The sequence below is a fragment of the Strongylocentrotus purpuratus genome, unplaced genomic scaffold (assembly GCF_000002235.5).
Source record: "Strongylocentrotus purpuratus isolate Spur 01 unplaced genomic scaffold, Spur_5.0 spur5_scaffold_18, whole genome shotgun sequence".
Classification (NCBI taxonomy): Eukaryota; Metazoa; Echinodermata; class Echinoidea; order Camarodonta; family Strongylocentrotidae; genus Strongylocentrotus; species Strongylocentrotus purpuratus.
The window spans coordinates 1,711,654-1,732,027 of record NW_022145603.1 but is presented as its reverse complement, the minus strand read 5'-3'; the positions used below and the strand labels follow the sequence as shown (position 1 = coordinate 1,732,027).

At 37.6% G+C, this 20,374-nt stretch overlaps 1 protein-coding gene across 5 annotated transcripts in view; it reads left to right on the top strand.

Moving 5' to 3' along the window:
* The window catches only part of LOC105443780 (fibrillin-1), a 70,300-nt gene that overhangs the window by 9,753 nt on the left and 40,173 nt on the right, over nt 1–20,374 (top strand). For 3 of the 5 annotated variants that reach the window (XM_030989027.1, XM_030989028.1, XM_030989024.1), the window contains exons 3-15: nt 5,839–6,044; nt 6,806–6,890; nt 7,473–7,676; nt 8,712–8,825; nt 11,148–11,396; nt 11,714–11,902; nt 13,330–13,517; nt 14,680–14,860; nt 15,520–15,645; nt 16,473–16,604; nt 17,349–17,468; nt 17,891–18,139; nt 20,037–20,162. In XM_030989027.1, coding sequence (XP_030844887.1) covers nt 5,839–6,044; nt 6,806–6,890; nt 7,473–7,676; nt 8,712–8,825; nt 11,148–11,396; nt 11,714–11,902; nt 13,330–13,517; nt 14,680–14,860; nt 15,520–15,645; nt 16,473–16,604; nt 17,349–17,468; nt 17,891–18,139; nt 20,037–20,162 — 2,169 coding nt within the window. Of the gene's footprint in view, nt 1–4,794; nt 4,989–5,838; nt 6,045–6,805; nt 6,891–7,472; nt 7,677–8,711; nt 8,826–11,147; nt 11,397–11,713; nt 11,903–13,329; nt 13,518–14,679; nt 14,861–15,519; nt 15,646–16,472; nt 16,605–17,348; nt 17,469–17,890; nt 18,140–20,036; nt 20,163–20,374 lie in introns of those variants that run through there. The other 2 variants (XM_030989026.1, XM_030989025.1) reach the window with 2 other exon arrangements.

Below are 20,374 nucleotides of genomic sequence, written 5' to 3'. Positions count from 1 at the left end.
TAAACCTGTGAAACCTCCGTCTTTCGATACACAAAAGAAGTTTACTAAATTTGGCGCATGGATTAATGGTGTTCGCACTCGGTTAAATAGTGCAGGTTTGTTTGAGACTATAAAGCCTTTAGATGGTTTCATTAATGAGATATATTTCAAATCAAATCATATACTGACCGATTTTATCGAATATTATAGTATCAAATTTGCATTTTCCTAAATAAACCCATGAAACATCGGTTTTTTGATACACAAAAGAAGATTACTAAATCAGGCGCGGATCCAGGATTTCTTGGGGGGGGGGGCCCACTTTTTTTTTTGGTCCGAAAAAAATCGTAACGACTCAGTCAGTCGCTAATTAAGGGGGGGGGGGGGGGGGGGGGGGGGGGGGGGGGGGGGGGGGGGGAAGAGGACACTTTTTTTTTTGGTCTCGAAATTTGAAAATTTGACATTTTGTTCCGTTGGGGGGGGGGGGGGTCACCTTTTTTAGGTCAGCCATTGGCATATTTAAAAAAAAAAAAATTTAAATTAAAAAAAAAAAAATAAATAAATAAATAAATCACAGAAAAGGGGGGGGGGTTGCTCCAAAATACACACATAAAAAACCGAACGGGGGAGGGTCAACCCCCTAACCCCCTCCCACCCCCTTCCGTACGTGCCTACTCGTCTGAAAATAGTTTTTCCCCTCCCGCGCGAAGCGCGGAAGCTTTTACGTTTCATTAAATCATTAGAAAAAGAAGACGATTCGTTGTACAGTTTTTTACTCTTAATCCTCGTCTTAATTCATCCCACTCTCCCGCGCAAAGCTCGGAAGCTTTTACGTTTCATTAAATCATTAGAGAAAGAAGACGATTCGTTGTACCGTTCTCGACTCTTAATCCTCATCTGAATTCAGTTTTCCCCTCCTCCCTCCCGCGCGAAGCGCGGAAGCTTGTACGTTTCATTTAATCATTAGCGAAAGAAGACGATTTCGTTGTACCGTTGTCGAAAATAATCCTCGTCTGAATACAGCTTTTACGTTTCATTAAATCATTAGCGAAATAAGACGATTCGTTGTACCGTTATGACTTTTAATCCTTGTCTAAATTCAGTTTCCCCCCTCCCACGCGAAGCGCGGTAGCTTTTACGTTTCATTTAATCATTAAAGAAAGAAGACGATTCTCGACTCTTAATCCTTGTCTAAATTCAGTTTTTCCCCCTGCTTCGACGTTTTATTAAATTTTTAGAGAATGAAGACGATTCGTTGTTCCGCTCTCGAAAATAATTTAGTTTCCCCCACCCGCGCGAAGCGCGGAAGCTTTTTACTTTTAATTAAATCATTAGAGAAAGAGGAAGATTCGTCGTACCGTTCTCGACTCTTAATCCTTGTCTAAATCAATTCCCCCCCTCGACGTTCATTAAATTATTATAGAAAGAACACGATTCGTTGTACCGTTCCCGAAAATTATCCTCGTCTGAATTAAGTTCCCCCTGCCCTCCCCCGCGCGTAGCGCGGAAGCTTTGACGTTTCATTAATTCATTAGAGAAAGAAGACGATTCGTTGTACCGTTCTCGACTCTTAATCCTTGTCTGAATTTCAAATATGTTCTTTGTCTATTCCCTTTTCTTCCTACGTCCTCTTCCTTTACACTCCTCTCTTTTTTGGCCGGCGTTTATTGGGGGACCACCCCGCCACCCCCTGGCTACGCGCCTGCTGTCAGATGAATTATGTTGATACCTTGTCCGCCCGGAAGCTCAGGGGTTTAAGGTTTTAATTTACGGTCAGATAAGCATTCAGGGGTCCGCCTTAGCGCCCTAGACGGGGTCCAGGGGGCAGAGCCCCGGAAGTTCAGGAGTTTAGGCATTTAATTTCGGTCAGATGAGCATTATTTTGATACCTAATTGTTACAATGGCAGGTCACTAATTGGCTTGGGGTTCAGGGGGCGGAGCCCCGGAATCTCAAGGGTTTTAGGCACTCAATTACGGTCAGATGAGTATCGAGGGGCCCGCCTAAGGGCTCTTGGTTGGGTCCAGGGGGCAGAGCCCCCAGAAGCTTAGGGGTTTTAGGCGTTTAATTACGGTCAGATGAGCATTTTTGATACCTTATTATTTGTGACATTAGCAGGACACTATTTGGCGTGGGGTCCAGGGGGCAGAGCCCCCAGAAATCAGGAGTTTTAGGCATTAAATGACCGTCATAATCTAAGGGCCCTCCTTAGGGCCCTAGGTGGAATCCAGGGGGCAGAGCCCTTAGGATTTTAGGCATTAATTTTAATCATGGTCAGATGAGCATATTTTGATACCCCATTATAATGTGACACTGGCAGTTAACTATTTTTTCTTTCTCGCTCTCTTTATTTCTATTTCTCTTTAATATACTTTTTCAAAGAAAGTGTGGGGAGAGGGGCTCGAGGATCCCGATCCCCGCCGTTCCGCGGGCCCTGATATGTAGGCATCTCCAGAAGCATTTTCTTGCCTGGCTGTAAATTTAGGAATTTGTCATTTTCCAACAAACGCATGAAGTGAGGAAAATTATCTCATTTCAGCATTATTTGTTAACCACCGTTATGGAATTATAAATAAACCACGTTTGAATTCTATTTCTCCAACCCCCCCCCCCCTCCCCTATCAGTATGCCAGTGCCCCCCCCCCCCCCTCCGATCTACACCTTGTTGGCGGGAAAATTGCAACTGATATCCCTTACCTTTCTTCATTCTCCTTTTTTCCCTTCCCTTTCTCTTCTTTTTCACTTTCCCTTCCCTTCCTTATCTCTCTTTTAGGTTTGCTGGGGGGGGGGGGGGGAGGGGAGGGGCACGGTCATTTTGGTCCCCAACCCGCTCCACACATTGTTGGCGGGATTAACCGCAACTGATCTCCGCTTCTTTTCTTCCTCTTTTTGTTCCCTTTTAGCTCTCCTCTTTTCCTTTACCTTCCTTCTCTCTTTTTTTTAGCGGGGACGGGGGGGGGGGGGGGGGGGGGGAGAGGGGAGGCTAGGGTCTCTCCCCCCCCCCCCCCCCCCCCCTCGATCCACAACTTGTTGGCGGGAAAATTGCAACTGATATCCCCCTTCTTTTCTTTTCTTCTTCCTATTTTGTCCTTCCCTTTATCTCCTCTTTATTTTTTTTCTTTCCCTTTCCTTCCTTCTCTTTTATTTTTTTATTGGGGGGAGGCAAGTCCCCCCCCCCCCGATCTCCTTCTTCCCTCTTTTCTTTTCTTCTTCCTCTTCTTTTTTCCCTTCTCTCCTCTTTCCCTTCTTTTCCTTCTCTCTCTCTTTTTTTTTTTTTTTTTTGCGGGGGGGGGGGGGGGCCAAGGCACGCTCGGTCCCCCCCCCCCCCCTGGATCCGCGCCTGTACTAAATTTGGCGCATGGTTTAATGGTGTTGGCACTCGGTTAAATGGTGGAGGTTTGTTTGAGACTATAAAGCCTTTAGATGGTTTCATTAATGAGATATAATATATCGAATCAAATCATATACTGACCGATTTTATCGAACATTAATAGTATCAAATTTCCATTTTCCTAAATAAACCCGGGGACCTCGGTCTTTCGATACACAAAAGAAGTTTACTAAATTTGGCACATGGTTTAATGGTGTTGGCACTCGGTTTAATGGTGAAGGTTTGTTTGAGACTGGAATCCCTTTGCATGGTTTTATTAATTAGATTATCTCGGATCAAAATTATATACCTTGTGATGTAATTGAGCATCTTACCAGTATTAAATTTCCATTTTCCTAAATAAACCCGGGAAACCTCGGTCTTTCGATACACAAAAGAAGATTACTAAATTTGGCGCATGGTTTAATGGTGTTGGCACTCGGTTTAATGGTGTTGGTTTGTTTGAGACTAATATAGCCTTTAGATGGATTCATTAATGAGATATATATCTAATCAAATCAGACTTAGTGATGTTATCGAGCATCTTACCAGTATCAAATTTCCAATTCCCTAAATAAAACCTGTGAAACCTCCGTCTTTCGATACACAAAAGAAGATTACTAAATTTGGCGCATGGTTTAATGGTGTTCGCACTCGGTTTAATGGTGATGGTTTTTTGAGACTAGAATGCCTTTGCGTGGTTTCATTACTGAGATATCGGATCAAATCATACACAAAGTGATGTACTCGAACATTATAGTATTACAATCTTCATGTTGCTAAATAAACCAGTGAAACCTCGGTATTTCGATATAAAAAAAAAGATCACTAAATTTGGGGGCATGGTTTAATGCTGTTAGCACTCGGTTTAAGATATGTTTGAGACTTATAGCCTTTAGATGGTTTTATTAATGAGATATATATCGAATCAAATCATATCGAGCAACTTACCAGTATTAAAATACATGAAACGCCTATTATTTTACTAAATATTGTGGCTGTCAACTATTTAAGCAACATGCAAGTAATATTTTGTAGGTGGGTTTAGGTAGGCCTAGGTAGGTAGGAACTGCATTGAACTGCTGGGTGCACATGTTTTCTTTTCTTCAGTTTTCTTTTTTCTACAAATCATCTTTTTGAAAGTTCCTTAGTATGAAGCCACGAAAGAGTAAAATATTATGAAAAAAATACCTATTTGTTTTTACAAAACTAGCTAGATTAGGGAGTGTAGTTGCTTTCAATTCTCTGTTCGTACTTGGCTTCACGGAGTAATTCGTCCTTTATAGCGATTCTCTTCATTCCGGAGCAACGTACATGTACTAATACTTACAAACGTACTCGTGTACTAGTACATGTGTATATACGCACGCCGCACGTATGTGACGTAGGGACTAATGAATATTCATGACTCCACTAAAGCTCGTGCCAATATATGCTACCCAACAATACTCGATAGAAATTAGAGGGTCGAGACTAGACCTATATAACCCTGAATAAACCCATCTAAATTACTGGAATGATGCATCCCTCATCTTGGTCTAATTGTGTACGGAACGCTACACTTTGATGGTGACTAGAAGGTCCATGCGCTCACGTCATGCAGTTTTTTGTGAGTGTTGATGTACTTTCCTGTGAAATCTGTGAGTAAGCCCGGCCCCACGCATTAATAACAGTGTCATGTTAGTCTGTCCCACTGTTTTGATAATTAATGTTCATCATCATGGCGAGTATATCCGGCGCTTGTTCAGAAAACCTATCCAAAATATGACCCGTAACCCGGCGTGGAGATACTCTACTAACAAAATACCAAAAATAAAGTAAATATTCATTGAATGTCCAAATAAAGATCATGATTTGAAAATAATTGTGTTTCTTACCTGTTTCGTGTAGGCCCTAGATCTAGACCTAAATTTTCTTGTTTTTTGAGGAGTATTTTTCGGATCTAGATCTAGATCTATTATTATTAGTATAAATCTACACTTTTTCACAGAATTCACGACAAACCACTGCACAATACAAGTGCATACCGATGGTGGGCATGGGTGCAGGCAGGCGCGCGCTCGTCATCCCATTCAGAAAATTGCCAGAAAAAAAATATATAGACTAGGCCTAGATCTAGACCTAGTCTATATAAATCTAGGTCTAGGCCTATATATATATATATATAGGCCTATATATATATATATATTGAATAAAATAAAAAAACAAAAATGCAATTAGTCTATACACTCCACAACATACCTATATTAATCAAAGATCTGTTACGGTCTTTCACCATTTGTCGTTGATCTTGCACTGTTGCAGATTTTGACGTATTTGAATCCAATAATTGTGGTAGCAGAAGAACACACTACATTATTATTAATAACCATTAATAACCATATATTATTATTTTATTATTATTATTATTATTCATATCGTTATTACTTTATGTTAATATTATTATTAATATTATTACAATTTTATTTCTCTTCATTATTATCATTCTAGCTCAGGGATCTGGTGACCCACACTTTGTAACATTTGATGGGAGGATGTACAGCTTCAATGGATTTGGCGAGTACATTATGATGCAATACAACAATAATGACCCATTTGTTCTACAGACTCGTACCGGCGTAGCATTCAGGAATGGTGAACCTGTCAACACAGGGACCGTTTTTACGGGTTTCGCTGCGACACAAGGCATTACAAACGTGAGAATTCTTTCTTAAGAAGTGTTCCTCTTAATCACTTTACTGTACATGATAATAATAAAATTAATGATTATTAATAATAATACTTATAATGATAATCATAATAATAAAAATAATAATAATGATAATAAAAATAATAATAATGTCCCTTAAATGCGCCATCTGTCCAGTTTCTTTTCCTAACCGCCAAAGGATCAATTAAAAATTACAAATTCGTCGCTGTTTTCACGAAGTGACGGTAGTAAAAAAAATTGCATTCACTTTGCGTGATGATGTTCCTCACTACCGTCACTTCGTGAAAACAAGGACGAATTGTGTAAAAATTCTACACATTTAGTTAGTGTATGCTTTTAAGAAAAGGACTGTCTTCAGGTTAGACTTTTAAAAGCAGTTACAAAGTTCTTTACAATGATTGTGGTATTGTTAGGTTCTAGGACAATTACCCCAGGACAATCACCCTCAGCCAGTTACGAACGGGACAGTAAACCCCCAAGGATAATTACCCCCTAGTAAATACCCCCTCCTCCAGAAAATTACCCCTTCAGAACAACCACCCCAGAGGACAAAAATTCCCCGAAAATTCCCCCCCCCCCCCAGGAAAATTACAACCCCACCCTTTCCCCCCCCCTCCCCACCCCCCCCCCCCCCCCCCCCCCCCCCCCCCCCCCCCCCCTCCCGAGGAAATTTATTCCCCCAAAATAAATGAATGATAAATGATAATGAAGATGATTGATTACATGAATTTGGGTTTTTCTTTATAGGTATCATTTACTTTAAATGATGATAGAACAGAGCTGCTACTCTCGGTCAACCAGACGTCAGTCGATATATCAACTCTTGAAGCAGGTACTGCTGGTACTTGTGATAGGCCTGTTTACTAATGTATTTCAATCTATGCATGTTTCTCTTTTTAGTTGTCAAGAGCAATATTGTTCAAAAAGCATGCATAGACTTAGTAAACAGGCCTTTCAGGGTAATATACATGTATATCCAAGTGTATATAAATGTACATACCCACTATAAAATGAAAATGCAAATTGTTATTCTTTTTTCCTCACCTCAAAGAACTTGTAAGTATGCTTTGATATACAATGTAAATAACTGAAAAATACAGGACACTTGTTTTAGAGTGTAATATATGTATCGTTGCCACTAACAATATCTGTTTTGATGGGAGGAACCTTTCTCAAGTTTTATAATGATATACATGTAGGGCGATTACATGCACTGAGGCCCGTATGACATGCACTGTATGACATTTATCCAATTTATTTCATCCCAAATGAACATTTCTTACTTTGACCGTTTAGGCCGGTTCTTTCGTATACCAGTAATATTATCAGAAGTCATATCAAGAGACTATTTACTTGTGGATGAAATTGCTCTATAACAAATTCTTTCACAAGATAAATGTATTTCTTCATGCAGATGGCTATGACTCCGCTGACCCAACTTTCAACTTACACAGTGATGATGAGGCGGCAGAAAGTGAAACTGCTATCATTGTAACCTTCAAACTACCAGACATACCTAGCTCCGGACTTCGTGTGGTTTTCAGAACCGGGATATTACTAGGAAATAGTTTTGTTCCTCGAGAATACGCTACTGGAGGGATTGGAAATGGTCTATTCGGTAAGTAGTGTAATAATAATAATAATAACAATAATAATAAAAATTACATTATTAAAAATGATGAGGATTAACAAGTAACATTATAAATTATTATATACCTCACTTAAGTAATCCAGCAATCTGATTGGTCGAAATTGCATTCATGAACTGTTCCCGAAAATTCCCGGTAACCATGGTTAAAAAAACAGTTCAAAATAGGTCAGTCTCCATGGTTACCCCATAGGTTTACATGTTAAAAAATGGTCTGAGCGATCGAGGATACCGTACGTGTGTGAAGAATTGGTCGGTAATTTCAATACAATTGAATCTCGATCGATCTTACCGACAATTTTATCTTGCATTGTTGACATGAAGACGAAAATAAACTTCCAAAAACAAAAAAAAAAACATCTGCCGATAGATCTTGATCTAAGTTTGTGCCAATGTGCATTGCAAAAGTAAAAGAAGGGCCCGTTTAATGGAGCAGCGGCGAAGCATCGACCACGCGAAGCCGTTTTCAATTCATTTTAATGTATATATTAAAGAAAACTACTGTACATGGTGACATAGCGCGCTGGCCGAGCGGTTTGAGGCGCTGACTTTAGTAACATCGCCTTTGATACGCAAGAGTTCGAATCCCATCTTCGACAATTTTTTTTTTGTTGTTTTTTTTGTTTTTTTTTGGCATATAAAAATATTAATGACTGCTTTAATATTCGAGAAATAGTTGTTTTTATACGCTCTCGGGAAGGTTACAATTGGGCTATTCCCCTCGGCACGCCTCGGGCAATAGCACAATTCTAACCTTCCCTTGAGCGTATAAAAACAACTATTTCTCTCAAAGCAGTCATTAATACTATACTACATTTATTGTAACTATCATTATTATTACTATTGTCATTACTATTATCATTATTATTATTATTTCTATTTTGAGTAATAATTGTATTATGATTATTACTATTATTATTATTATTTATGATAGTACTATCATTATTATATTATTACTTTTGTCATCATTAATTGTATTATTATAATTATTGTCTTTTTGTTTAGGCCTCATGAATGGTGATAAGAATGATGATTTCCAATACCGGGACGGAACCATCATCATGGATACGGCTGAGAGAAACCTGACAGGGAGAGATATCTTTGATTTTGGACAAAGTTGTGAGTAACTTATTTTTAATGTTAACTGTGTGAAGGGGTTTTGCTTGTTTCAACATTCTTCCAAAACCCAACAATTTTTTCCAAATTCCTGTACTTGTTTCAGCATGTCTTACATATCGCCATATGATGTGTACTAAATTTGTGAACAATTTATTACTCTTTTAAATGATACAGATAAGTCACAATATATATTCAATCTCACAAATGAAAAAAACAACAACAAATGAAATACATTTTCTTTGAGTACTTTGAATTTGTGTTACTCATTCAGATACTACTGTTTGATGCTTTATTTTTAAAGATCTTTTACAAAATGTGCAAAAAGTCTATAGTGGCATTTTGTAATTGTTTATGCCTCCGTTACGAAGTAGCCGGAGGCATTATGTTTTCGGGTTGTCCGTCCGTACGTACGTCTCTACGTACGTCTCTACATACGTCTCTACGTACGTCCCGTTCTCGTGATCGCATTATCTGAAGTACCGATAAATGGATTCCTGCCAAACTTTGGTCATGTATGTATCTTGCAGAGCCGATGAACTGATTAGATTTTGGGGTCACGAGGTCAAAGGTCAAAAGTCACAGGGCTCATTATGTATGCAAAAACAGCTTGTGATCGCGTTATCTGAAGAACCGATTGATGGATTCCTGCCAAACTTAGGTCATGTATGTTACTTGCAGAGCCGATGAACTGATAAGATTTTGGGGTCACGAGGTCATAGGTCACAGCGCACATTATGTATGCAAAAACAGCTCATGATCGCGTTAACTCAAGAACCGATTGATGGATTCCTGCCAAACTTAGGTCATGTATGTTACTTGCAGAGCTGATGAACTGATTAGATTTTGGGGTCATGAGATAAAGGTCAAGGTCATGCGGCTCATTATGTATGCAAAAATAGCTTGTGATCGTATTATCATTAGAACAGATTGATGGATTCCTGCCAAACTTAGATCATTTATGAATCTTGCAGAGCCAATGAACTGAGTAGATTCTTGGTTCATAAGATTAAAGGTCATGGGCTCATTATGTATGCAAAAATAGCTTGTGAAAACATTCTCATTAGAACTGACAGATGGATTACTATTTAACTCAGGACATCTTGCAGAGCCAATGAACTGAGTAGATTTTAGGGTCATGAGGTCAAAGATCAAAGGGTCATATATGTATATGAGAAATTGCTTGTAATCACGATATTCTGAGAAAATGTTAATGGATTACAATTGAACTTGAATTTGAAAAATTTCTTCCGTTTCGGTTTGTAAAATTGCTCTATGAAGGAGGCATCATTTTTGACTGCGCGCAGTCGAATTCCATCTAGTTTTGAATACATCAAATGCTTGATTCATGCTGTAAACATAGAAATGCAAAAGTCATTGTAGTTTGCTCAACATTGTGGGCGGTGTTGAGTGGCACCTGGCTGGAATGCTCCACATGGTGTGGAGAATGTACATTGTGAGCAGGCAAAGCCTTAATCGAATGAACGGGGTAAAAATGTATCTGTGAAGCGCTGAGAGACATTATTGATGTATGAAATGGTATACATAAACCCAGAATATTATTATTATTATTATAAATTGATCACCCTAGTACATGTTTATTGGTGGAGTAATTATTGACTAAAAATACCTGGTCCGTTTGTATTAATCAAACATATCTGTGACACCGACAAAGCAATAGTTAATTCACGTATTATGATGGCTGAGGCCGACGTGTTTCAAGAGCGTTGATGCATAATATGTGAGTTAAGAGCTAGAGTGTATCTATCCATCTATGTTCCATCATAGCTTGGAGACCGTTGGTGCGACAATGAAATCGTCCTTTAAAAAGCAGGTTCTCAATAACTTTCTGTCTCCAGCTTTTCTAGTTAGCGTTTAGCTGTTCAAATGACATTTAGTTTAAATACACCAGTTTACAGTTGTATCAGTGCGCATGCGCAGACAGTTGACCTCGGGTCATTGGCCCTGAAACAGGGCCAATAACCTTTGACCAGTGGTATTTATGCGTAAATTAAGATTGCGCCCATGCAAATGATGATGTGCGCGCACAATGCAGCACGTAGGCATATCATCATAATTTGCATGGGCGCAATCTTAATTTACGCATAAATACATGACCTCTAGGTCATTGGCTTTGTTTAAAATGGCGCACACAACCGTAAACTGGTGTATTGAAAATTACTTCCTATTGGATCGTGCTCTAAAGCAATCTGTCTCTAAAGACCACCTGCCTATAAAGACCACATTTCTTGCCTCCCTTGAGCTGTCTTTATATACAGGTGTCACATTAACCGTTTATCTTTTATTTATTTCTTTTCTCTGAAGGGATGATCTCACCGAGTGAATCCCTCTTCGATTACGGCGATCGGGATTGGAGTTACTATAATGATCCTGACTACGTCCCTCCCTTCCTCTCAGAGCTGATTGCGGCAGACCCGGATTTGGCAGCACAAGCTAAAGCGTTTTGTGGGGATAGTGAAGCATGCCTCTTTGATTCCCTAGCAGTTGATCCATCAGTTGGTTTAGATACATTGTCTTCTAATAATGCTTTTGAAATACAGCTATCGGATTTAAGTAAGTTACAGCTCGTAGTAATTTTCTTCATCTATAATAAAATTAATACCAATACTTAGAAAGAACAAATTTTTAAGCACCCCCTCCTACCGTTAACGAAACGTCATGCAAAATACACTAGTACAGTATAAATATGTTTATATATATGCGCTTTTTATCAGATCAAAACACACTTTAGAAATGAAATGATATTCTTCTTATTATTATCATTATTTTCATCAATATTTATTTTACTTTTATTATTATCATTAATATTATTTTGATTATTATTAATATTATTAATGTTGTTATTATTTTGTTTTTCATTTAATTTATAGATAACTTCCCACCAAACATCACATCTGTCATTGAGACCAGTTCGACAGATGCACTGTCAGAGAGCGGTATACTGCGTGTAATTGTTGACCAAACAGTTACCTTACAAATAACAGCTTCAGATCCAAATGACGAAGATGTTGTCCAGTATTCATTGCAGGGTGCTCAGTCTGGCGCAACCATAGACCAAAGTATGTTGCAGTTTATTGTCTATTTTTAGTGACGTTTAATATTCATCTTTTAATCCAGTATGCTCTGATGGCAATAAAAAATCAGATATAAGCTGTAAAGCTTTGACGATCATGAAAAAGAATGATTTCATTAAAACAATTTGTCAAAGTCTTCAAATTGGTAGGAAGGAATTCCTTGAATGTTGTGAGCACCAAATATTGGGAGCCTAAAGAAGCTAGAATCTTGGGTAATTTGTGAGCACATTAACCCTTATCAGGCCAGGGAGGGGGCCAATGGAACCCCCCCCCCCCCCCCCCTCCGCGAATATTCTGATTGTTCTGGAACCCCTGAGGATGACCACCACTTAAACATTAAAATACATAAGTTAAAAAAACAATGATATACATAATAAATTAGTGAAGCAATAGATAACATAAGGAACAACCTGGCCTATCCAAATTTTTTTGTTGTACTATTATTCTAAATGGTCTAAAGAATATTCAATGTATGTAATGAAAATTAATGTAAATAATATATGAAGAATTAATGATTTATTGTAAAACTGTATATTGTATGACCTTATTTGCGTAAATTACCATAATGCTAAATTTTTCAAAACCGTTTATTGGTTGCCTTTTTGTCCACAGACTGCCAATGGGATTTTACCCATGATCTGATAATGCACGTATTCTCTTTTTCATCATACAAAAAGGTCATCTGATGTTTTTTCCTCCAGAATCCTTAACCCTTAAATTGCCCCTCTACATTTGCGATTACTATGTAATGCTTCAATATTTTATGGTGCTACTTCATGACTTTTTCCGTTAGAGTCTTGCATATCTTTAAAGACACATGTTCAAAAATTGGACCTACCGTTACAAAGTCACATGACCTTTTGTCTTTGAATGTCAGCCCCCAAATCCCTCATTTCCATGATTAGGTATAAAATATTGAAATATTATTTTTTCCAAAAAAGAGATAAACATTGGTTATTTGGTCTTGATATAATCTATACATCTACACTTTGGGTAATGCTGCTCTCATTGTTCAGTCCTTTATAGGGCCAAAAGTCATACCGGTATGCCTTTTATGCGCTCTAACTGCCACATTTCTGGACAGATATCTTTCAAATTTTCTAAAGAGATGCATTATCCCTTAATCTACCACATATATTATTTGGTGATGCTGCTCCTAGCCGGCCTTGACAATAGTCTAGGCCACTATAATAACACTGAGTACTATACTAGTGGCAATCTCTACATCATCCTTTTGTTTCATGCAGGGAGGGGAGAGGGGATCTTTGTGTCTCCTTCGAACATAAGGATGACACAAAAATCGCTGCCACTGCCGGAGGATAGATTCACATTGTGTGTCATACATTGTTGTTATTACATGTTTTTATTATTATTATTGTTATTATTTTTATTATATTCTTTGACTGTTGCAGATACTGGATTGTTCACATGGACTCCTCCAAGCTTAGATGTTTCTATGATTGAGATCGTAGCAACCGATGATTTTGGAGCGAGTACATTACTAACTTACAAGGTCAGAGTGTGTCAGTGTTCCAATGATGGAGTATGCAACTTTGACAACTTAGCAGCAAATCAGGATCTCAACAACAATGGCTTTACCGTGAGTAGAAATATGGAATTACTGGACAAATATTAACAAAAGCATATAAACAATCGTTCACTGTTAGTAGCAGCAAACTTAGATCTTGAAAATATGAATGTATTTTTTAGCATTTTGAAATAATCTTAAAAATCACACAAATAGGTCTATACATATTTTCTTTTTAACGCAGCTTGTGATTTTTATTGGTGTACCAATACCGATGTTTCTTCTGTATGACCTAAACAACTTTGTCAATGTTTTCTCAAGCAAGTAATTTGCATAATCACTTTGCCCTATTTTTACAGCAACACTTTCATTTCACAAAAATAAATTACTGAAGAATTCCATATCTCCATGCATAACACAGTCACAGAGACTCACAAATAATCACCTTACTGCTCTTTTTAGAAATCATGTTCAAATTATGTAACCATCCATTGTAATGGTTTGCACATTTATCAAAAGGTGGCACAAAAGCAATTGAATTTACCTCGAGTTTATTTCCAGATTCCTTTGTGACTGTGTTTTTCCAAAATACAGATTATGGTGTTGTACAAATCGTAACAGGAAAATAGCTAGAAGTACTGTCAGAATGTTCTTAGCACTTCTATTCATACATGATATTTTAATGTTGTTATTCTTGCTTTTGTTTGATTTGTACAAAACGTTTCTTAACTACATGTAATTACCCATTCATTGCTTGTTTTATAATTTGTTATCATAAGGTAAAGATCATCTACTTTTTTTCATGGCTTTGATATGTACTGGTTATGTTTATGTTTGTTATCCATTTTAAATAGTAAATATGATATTACACTCAGTAAAAACAAGAAATTGGACACTATTATCATTATAGTTATGATTCTAAAATAAGTATTTAATATTAACCTAGCTTTCATAAATTAAAATAAACATAATAAACATAAAATTAAACCTCTTTAAAATGATATACATTTGTAATTATACCAGTCATGCATGAGTGAGCAAAAACAATTAACAATAAATGAGTCACATGAAAATGTAAAAAAATGGGCATTTGGTCATTCAAATTGTTATCAGTTAGGATCTTAGGTGAAAAGGGAGGGTATCTTGACTGTGCTTGCCAAACCATGCATAGTTCAAATATTTATTTTTATATTAACGAAACATCAATGGATTGAATTTAATGACTGTGTTACAGGTTGTCACATGTACATGCGATGTTGGCTGGTCAGGTGATCACTGTGGTGTAGACTTCGACTCTTGTCAACGTTCCCCTTGTTATGAAGGTGTTTTCTGCTCTGACTTGCCGCCACCTTCAGTTATGCCGATGTGTGGACCATGCCCACCGTCTCTTACAGGAGATGGATTAACTTGCTTTGGTATGCCTTTGTTTACCATAGAAGTAACAATAATTTTTAAAATAATTATCATGATACAAATTAAGATAATAATAATATTGATAATAATGATAATGATGAGAATAATAATAATATCATCAATAATAATAATAATAATAATTACAACAGTTGAAATGTAGTCATTTCTAGTGAGCAACATTTTCACCCAGATGGTGCTCAAGCCTCTGAAAATAAAAAGATAACAAAAATAACCTAAAGGTGCTCAAAATAAAACAAAACAACACATTCAGATTTTAGTATTCTCTTAAAGTTATCTATGATTTTCTACTACATCATGATACTATATCAAACTGTACTGATTATCATAGTGCGACATGTACATTTGTCGTTTTTTAATTCATAACCCAACTCCTTTCTGTGTGTAGTTTTCAGCAATTTGCCAGTACATTTCTTGTTGTTTTGATGATTCTAAAACATCACTGCATGCAATATTTATTATATATTACTTTATTGACTGTTCACCTTTGTTTCTAAACAGTTTCTTCCATAATGTACTTGTAACTGCATGGCCAGAACTCAACTTCATCTTTCAGTATCGATTTTAGCCCCCAAATTTTCATGGAACGGACAGTTTATTGTGTGCTTTTAGATGACATTGTTTTATGCTGATTTTTGTCTAGATGTTGATGAGTGTGCAAATGACACACTTAATGAATGTGATCAGAACTGTGATAACAGACTTAATGGATATGATTGCACATGTAATGATGGCTTTACACTTGATATGGATCAAAGAAGGTGTAATGGTAAGTATATTTTGATTATAATGATAATAATAGTAAGGTGGTCTTTATGATATACAGCCCACCTGATAATAATAATAATGATAATGATAATAATAGTATCAATAATACATTATACTGATAAAAATAATGATGATAATGATAATAATAATAACAATAATAATCCAGAGAATCCAATGACTATGGTAAAATAATTACAATGTAAAGTGCTTATAAAAACATTTTAGTAAGCGTTTTACAAATGTGAATATTATTATGTTTATGTCAATTTATGTTCACTGTTTCATAATGCAATTCACTGAAACTTGTTTAACTTATAGGATATGCTATACATTAGACTGACCCTTCATATAAAGCATAATTTCAACGCAATGAATCACCACAGTATATTTTGTGACAGTACAAGTACAGTAATAACTTATTTATATATATTCCTTGTAAATTTGATGTTTTTTCTGTTTTTTTCGTAACTCAAGAATGAAATTTGGACTGATTGTACTAGGGCCATTGTTGAATATTTGTTGAAAATGTTTAATATGTCCCATTATCAACAAATATATACATCTTGACAAATTGCAAAACGTTGTAAGGATATGAACAATTTAATTTCTTTAATTATTATGACATGTATTCATTTAGTCCTGATTTTGAAGATCAAAATTTCTACAAAAGTTTCAAAGTAAGTGTTCACCTAAGATGAATAAATAAATGCTAAAACGAACAAACCTGAAAAATGCCGCGTTTCACAGCTTCACATCTGAAAGAGGTTACAGTCACATGTCGGGTTAATATGAGTTGTATCGGAAATTGAAATATTTATTTATTTTCAGATATCAACGAATGCATATTGGGTACACACGGTTGCCAAAACAACAGTCTTTGTAATAATACCATCGGTTCCTATCAGTGCTATTGCGAAGTCGGATTTTCTCCAATTACAAATGATAACGTCAATTGTGAAGGTCAGTAATGTCGACTATAATGATGATGATGATATGAATAGTGAAAAAGTAAGAGTAATGATAAGAATCATGATAATAATCATTACAATGGTTATGATAATTTTGGTTATAATAATAATCATAACAATCATAATAATAAACGTAATAATAATAATAATGATAAGAACAATAACGATTTTTAAAAGCACACCAATGATTAGGTTCACGTTCACCAAAAGGCAGAAAAGCTAGTACATGGTAGTACATGTAGCTGCACTACGTTATACAAATATTGAATGCTCCAGAGTTCAGTATAACACAATGTATGAAAAGACAAATTCCTGAGTGATGTTATGCATGCTGACGTTGAAATAGAATTGCACTTGGGAAATTCTGGCTTATAATATATATATTTTATATAGAACAATATGCATTCAATGTGTGGTGCATAAAAGTATAAGGGTATTTGAGAACTCATACCTTGGAGGTTTGTTCAAGCCATCAAGCTTTCCATGTCAGATCTATGCGGCTAAAGCAGTACAAACAATTGGTATGCACATACTTAGATATATGCGGTATGACGTACATTTTATTATGCAAAAAGAGGCTGTATATTGCATATTTGGTCACGTATAACAAATTGCCATGTGATTGCTTCTCAGCCAATAAGATGCTCTCTAACAAACACCCTATTTTGTAAAAAAATTAAATTGTGATGATGATGATAATGATGATAATTGAGCTTAAAATTGTCTTTATTCCCAGATATTGATGAATGCACGGTGGAGAGCCCTTGCGATGTGGAAGCAATGTGTGGAAACAATGAAGGCTCTTTCATATGCACTTGTAATGAGGGTTACGTAGGAGATGGAACCACTTGTACAGGTACAGTACCGCCCATGATAAACTTCCACATTTGCGTGGGCAGAACGCGGGTGGATATGTATTGACCACGCTCAGTATTGTTTGGTCGCGATTCACACACAAAGCCATTAATTCCTTGCACTGTTTCACAAGGTTGCCCCTATTGGTGAGCATGCCACCAGACGGGTGGTTGGATAATCTGGCATTGGTTGGAAAGAGGAAGAGTAGAAGATGGGTGGTTGGATAATCTGGCATTGGTAGGAAAGAGGAAATGTAGAGGAACAGGGGTTGAAATTTAGTGCTCATTACACCCCCCCCCCCCCCCACTGAGCGAAAAATCGGTAGACCGATTTTCAAATTTTCTGGGGCAAAAATGAAAGACAAATTGTGCTCACCACTACCCTGACCTAGCTGTCACCTTTTATTTCTTTTCTATATTCAAGATATGAATGAATGTCTGGACGAATCTCTAAATGACTGCGCCTCACAGGCGACTTGTGATAATTCACCTGGTAGTTTCTCATGTGTGTGTGATGGAGGCTGGGTCGGCAACGGTACCTTCTGTGAGGATGCTAATGAGTGCTCCACTAACGACGATGATTGCAGTGATGATGCGACGTGTGAGAATAATCCTGGGAGCTACCTGTGCATCTGTAATGCAGGATATGTTGGAAATGGAATTGAATGCTTTGGTAAGTAAGGAAGATCTTCACGGGTATAATATTAAACTCTATAGTGCTCATTCAGATGTGACCTGCTAAGCCGCCACAGTCTTTTGTACGACAAATATTCTCATGAAAATGCCTGTGTGGTCAGGTTACAGTGTGTCTGGTGGGTCAGTAAGAAGCGGTACAGTAAATAGAAACACCCCCCCCCCCCCAACAGACCATGGACCATCTACTGACTGTTTCATGCTGGCTGACATGCACATACACTGGGAGGGACCTGGCAGAGGCCAACAGACCATGGACCATCTACTGACTGTGTCATGCTGGCTGACACATACACTGGGAGGGACCTGGCAGGGGCCAACAGACCGTGGACCATCTACTGACTGTGTCATGCTGGCTGTCACATACACTGGGAGGGACCTGGCAGAGGCCAACAGACCATGGACCGTCTACTGTCTGTGTCATGCTGGCTGACACATACATTGGGAGGGAACTGGCAGAGGCCGACAGACCATGGACCATCTACTGACTGTGTCATGCTGGCTGACACATACACAGGGAGGGACCTGGCAGAGGTCAACAGACCATAGACCATCTACTGACTGTGTCATGCTGGCTGACACATACACTGGGAGGGACCTGGCAGAGGCCAACAGACCATGGACCATCTACTGTCAGTGTCATGCTGGCTGACACATACACTGGGAGGGACCTGGCAGAGGCCGACAGACCATGGACCATCTACTGACTGTGTCATGCTGGCTGTCACATACACTGGGAGGGACCTGGCAGAGGCCGACAGACCATGGACCATCTACTGACTGTGTCATGCTGGCTGACACATACACTGGGAGGGACCTGGCAGAGGCCAACTACATGGCTCGTACCTTTGCTAGATATTGAGAGGTAGTTGTGTGATATGACTCAAAATGATATTTATATTTTCAATTTGAGTTGTAACAATTGAAATACAATTATTCGGAACAAGTGAATGAAATGATTACATAACATTATAAAAATAGTCTATTTGGTCACAGGAGGACGAGCTAGGTGGGTATAATGCAACAATGGTCCTACGTGTACTCCATATTTCTGTGTGTTATAAGGATTACAACCAGTGAAAGTCGGTATGCTTCCATATGCACAAAATGTTTAGCACTTTACAGACCGTTTACGAATGAGCCTGTGCAAATGAAATCTCTGGTTACAAAAACCTCTTTTAAAAATGTTCAAGCTTGAGTATATAGAGGGCAGCACACAGAAACTGCCATAATCTCCTGAAGGAAACTCTGTGTTTACATTGGCGCAGTTTGGGAGTACCGCACGTAATACCATAATAATCGTACATAATGCAGTCATATGAAGTCTGCATGAACATTTGCAGTGTACGTACAGTGCATACAAAGTGAAATATCATGTACGCGTATGTTGCATGCTTGCTAAGCAAGATCTAGCAACGACATTGACCATATTTCGATAATAATAATCTTAATGAATTTCCATCAAATATCAAATAAAACTTGCAAGATTATATTGTAAATAAACATGTTTACAGAACTATAATAATGTGCATTTTAAAATGTATTCAATTAATCACATATCAATAAATTTGATATTTCAAAGCTAAACAGTTGTTCGAAATTCGAGATAAATCGGGCACGGACGATATTCTCAGTCATTTGTGAAGTAGGCATGTTGGCGATCACTACATAACACTGAGCCAATAATACGCTCCCTTGCGTAAAAAGTTTGGACGATGGCATAGGTATCTCACGTCTGTGTGCTGCCCTCTATATACCCACGCTTGAGCAACTTTAAGCCTGAAGTGACTTTTTTCGCAATATCTTGTCATTCTACTTTTTGCGTACAAATTTTGCTCACAAAATAAATTGACATATGCTTTGATATTTCTATCTAGACATCGACGAGTGTGCCTCTGAAGATGATAACTGTACCATGTCAGCTCTGTGTGTCAACACAAACGGATCGTTTGAGTGTCGGTGTGCCGACGGCTACATACAAAATCTACAGGGAGAATGTGAAGGTGAAGAGAAAACTCTCTTACGTCGAAGATCCTGAAAATTACAGCCCATAACAACTTCTGTTTTGCCCAAAAGATATAATGATTATGCAATACAATAATGACATTATATATTCTACTATGCCTTGGCAAATCTTTACATGTAAAAAAACATGTGTCATGAGTTTGACAACAAAAAGGTGGTGCTGTACACATTTTGGTTTCATCCTAGAGTA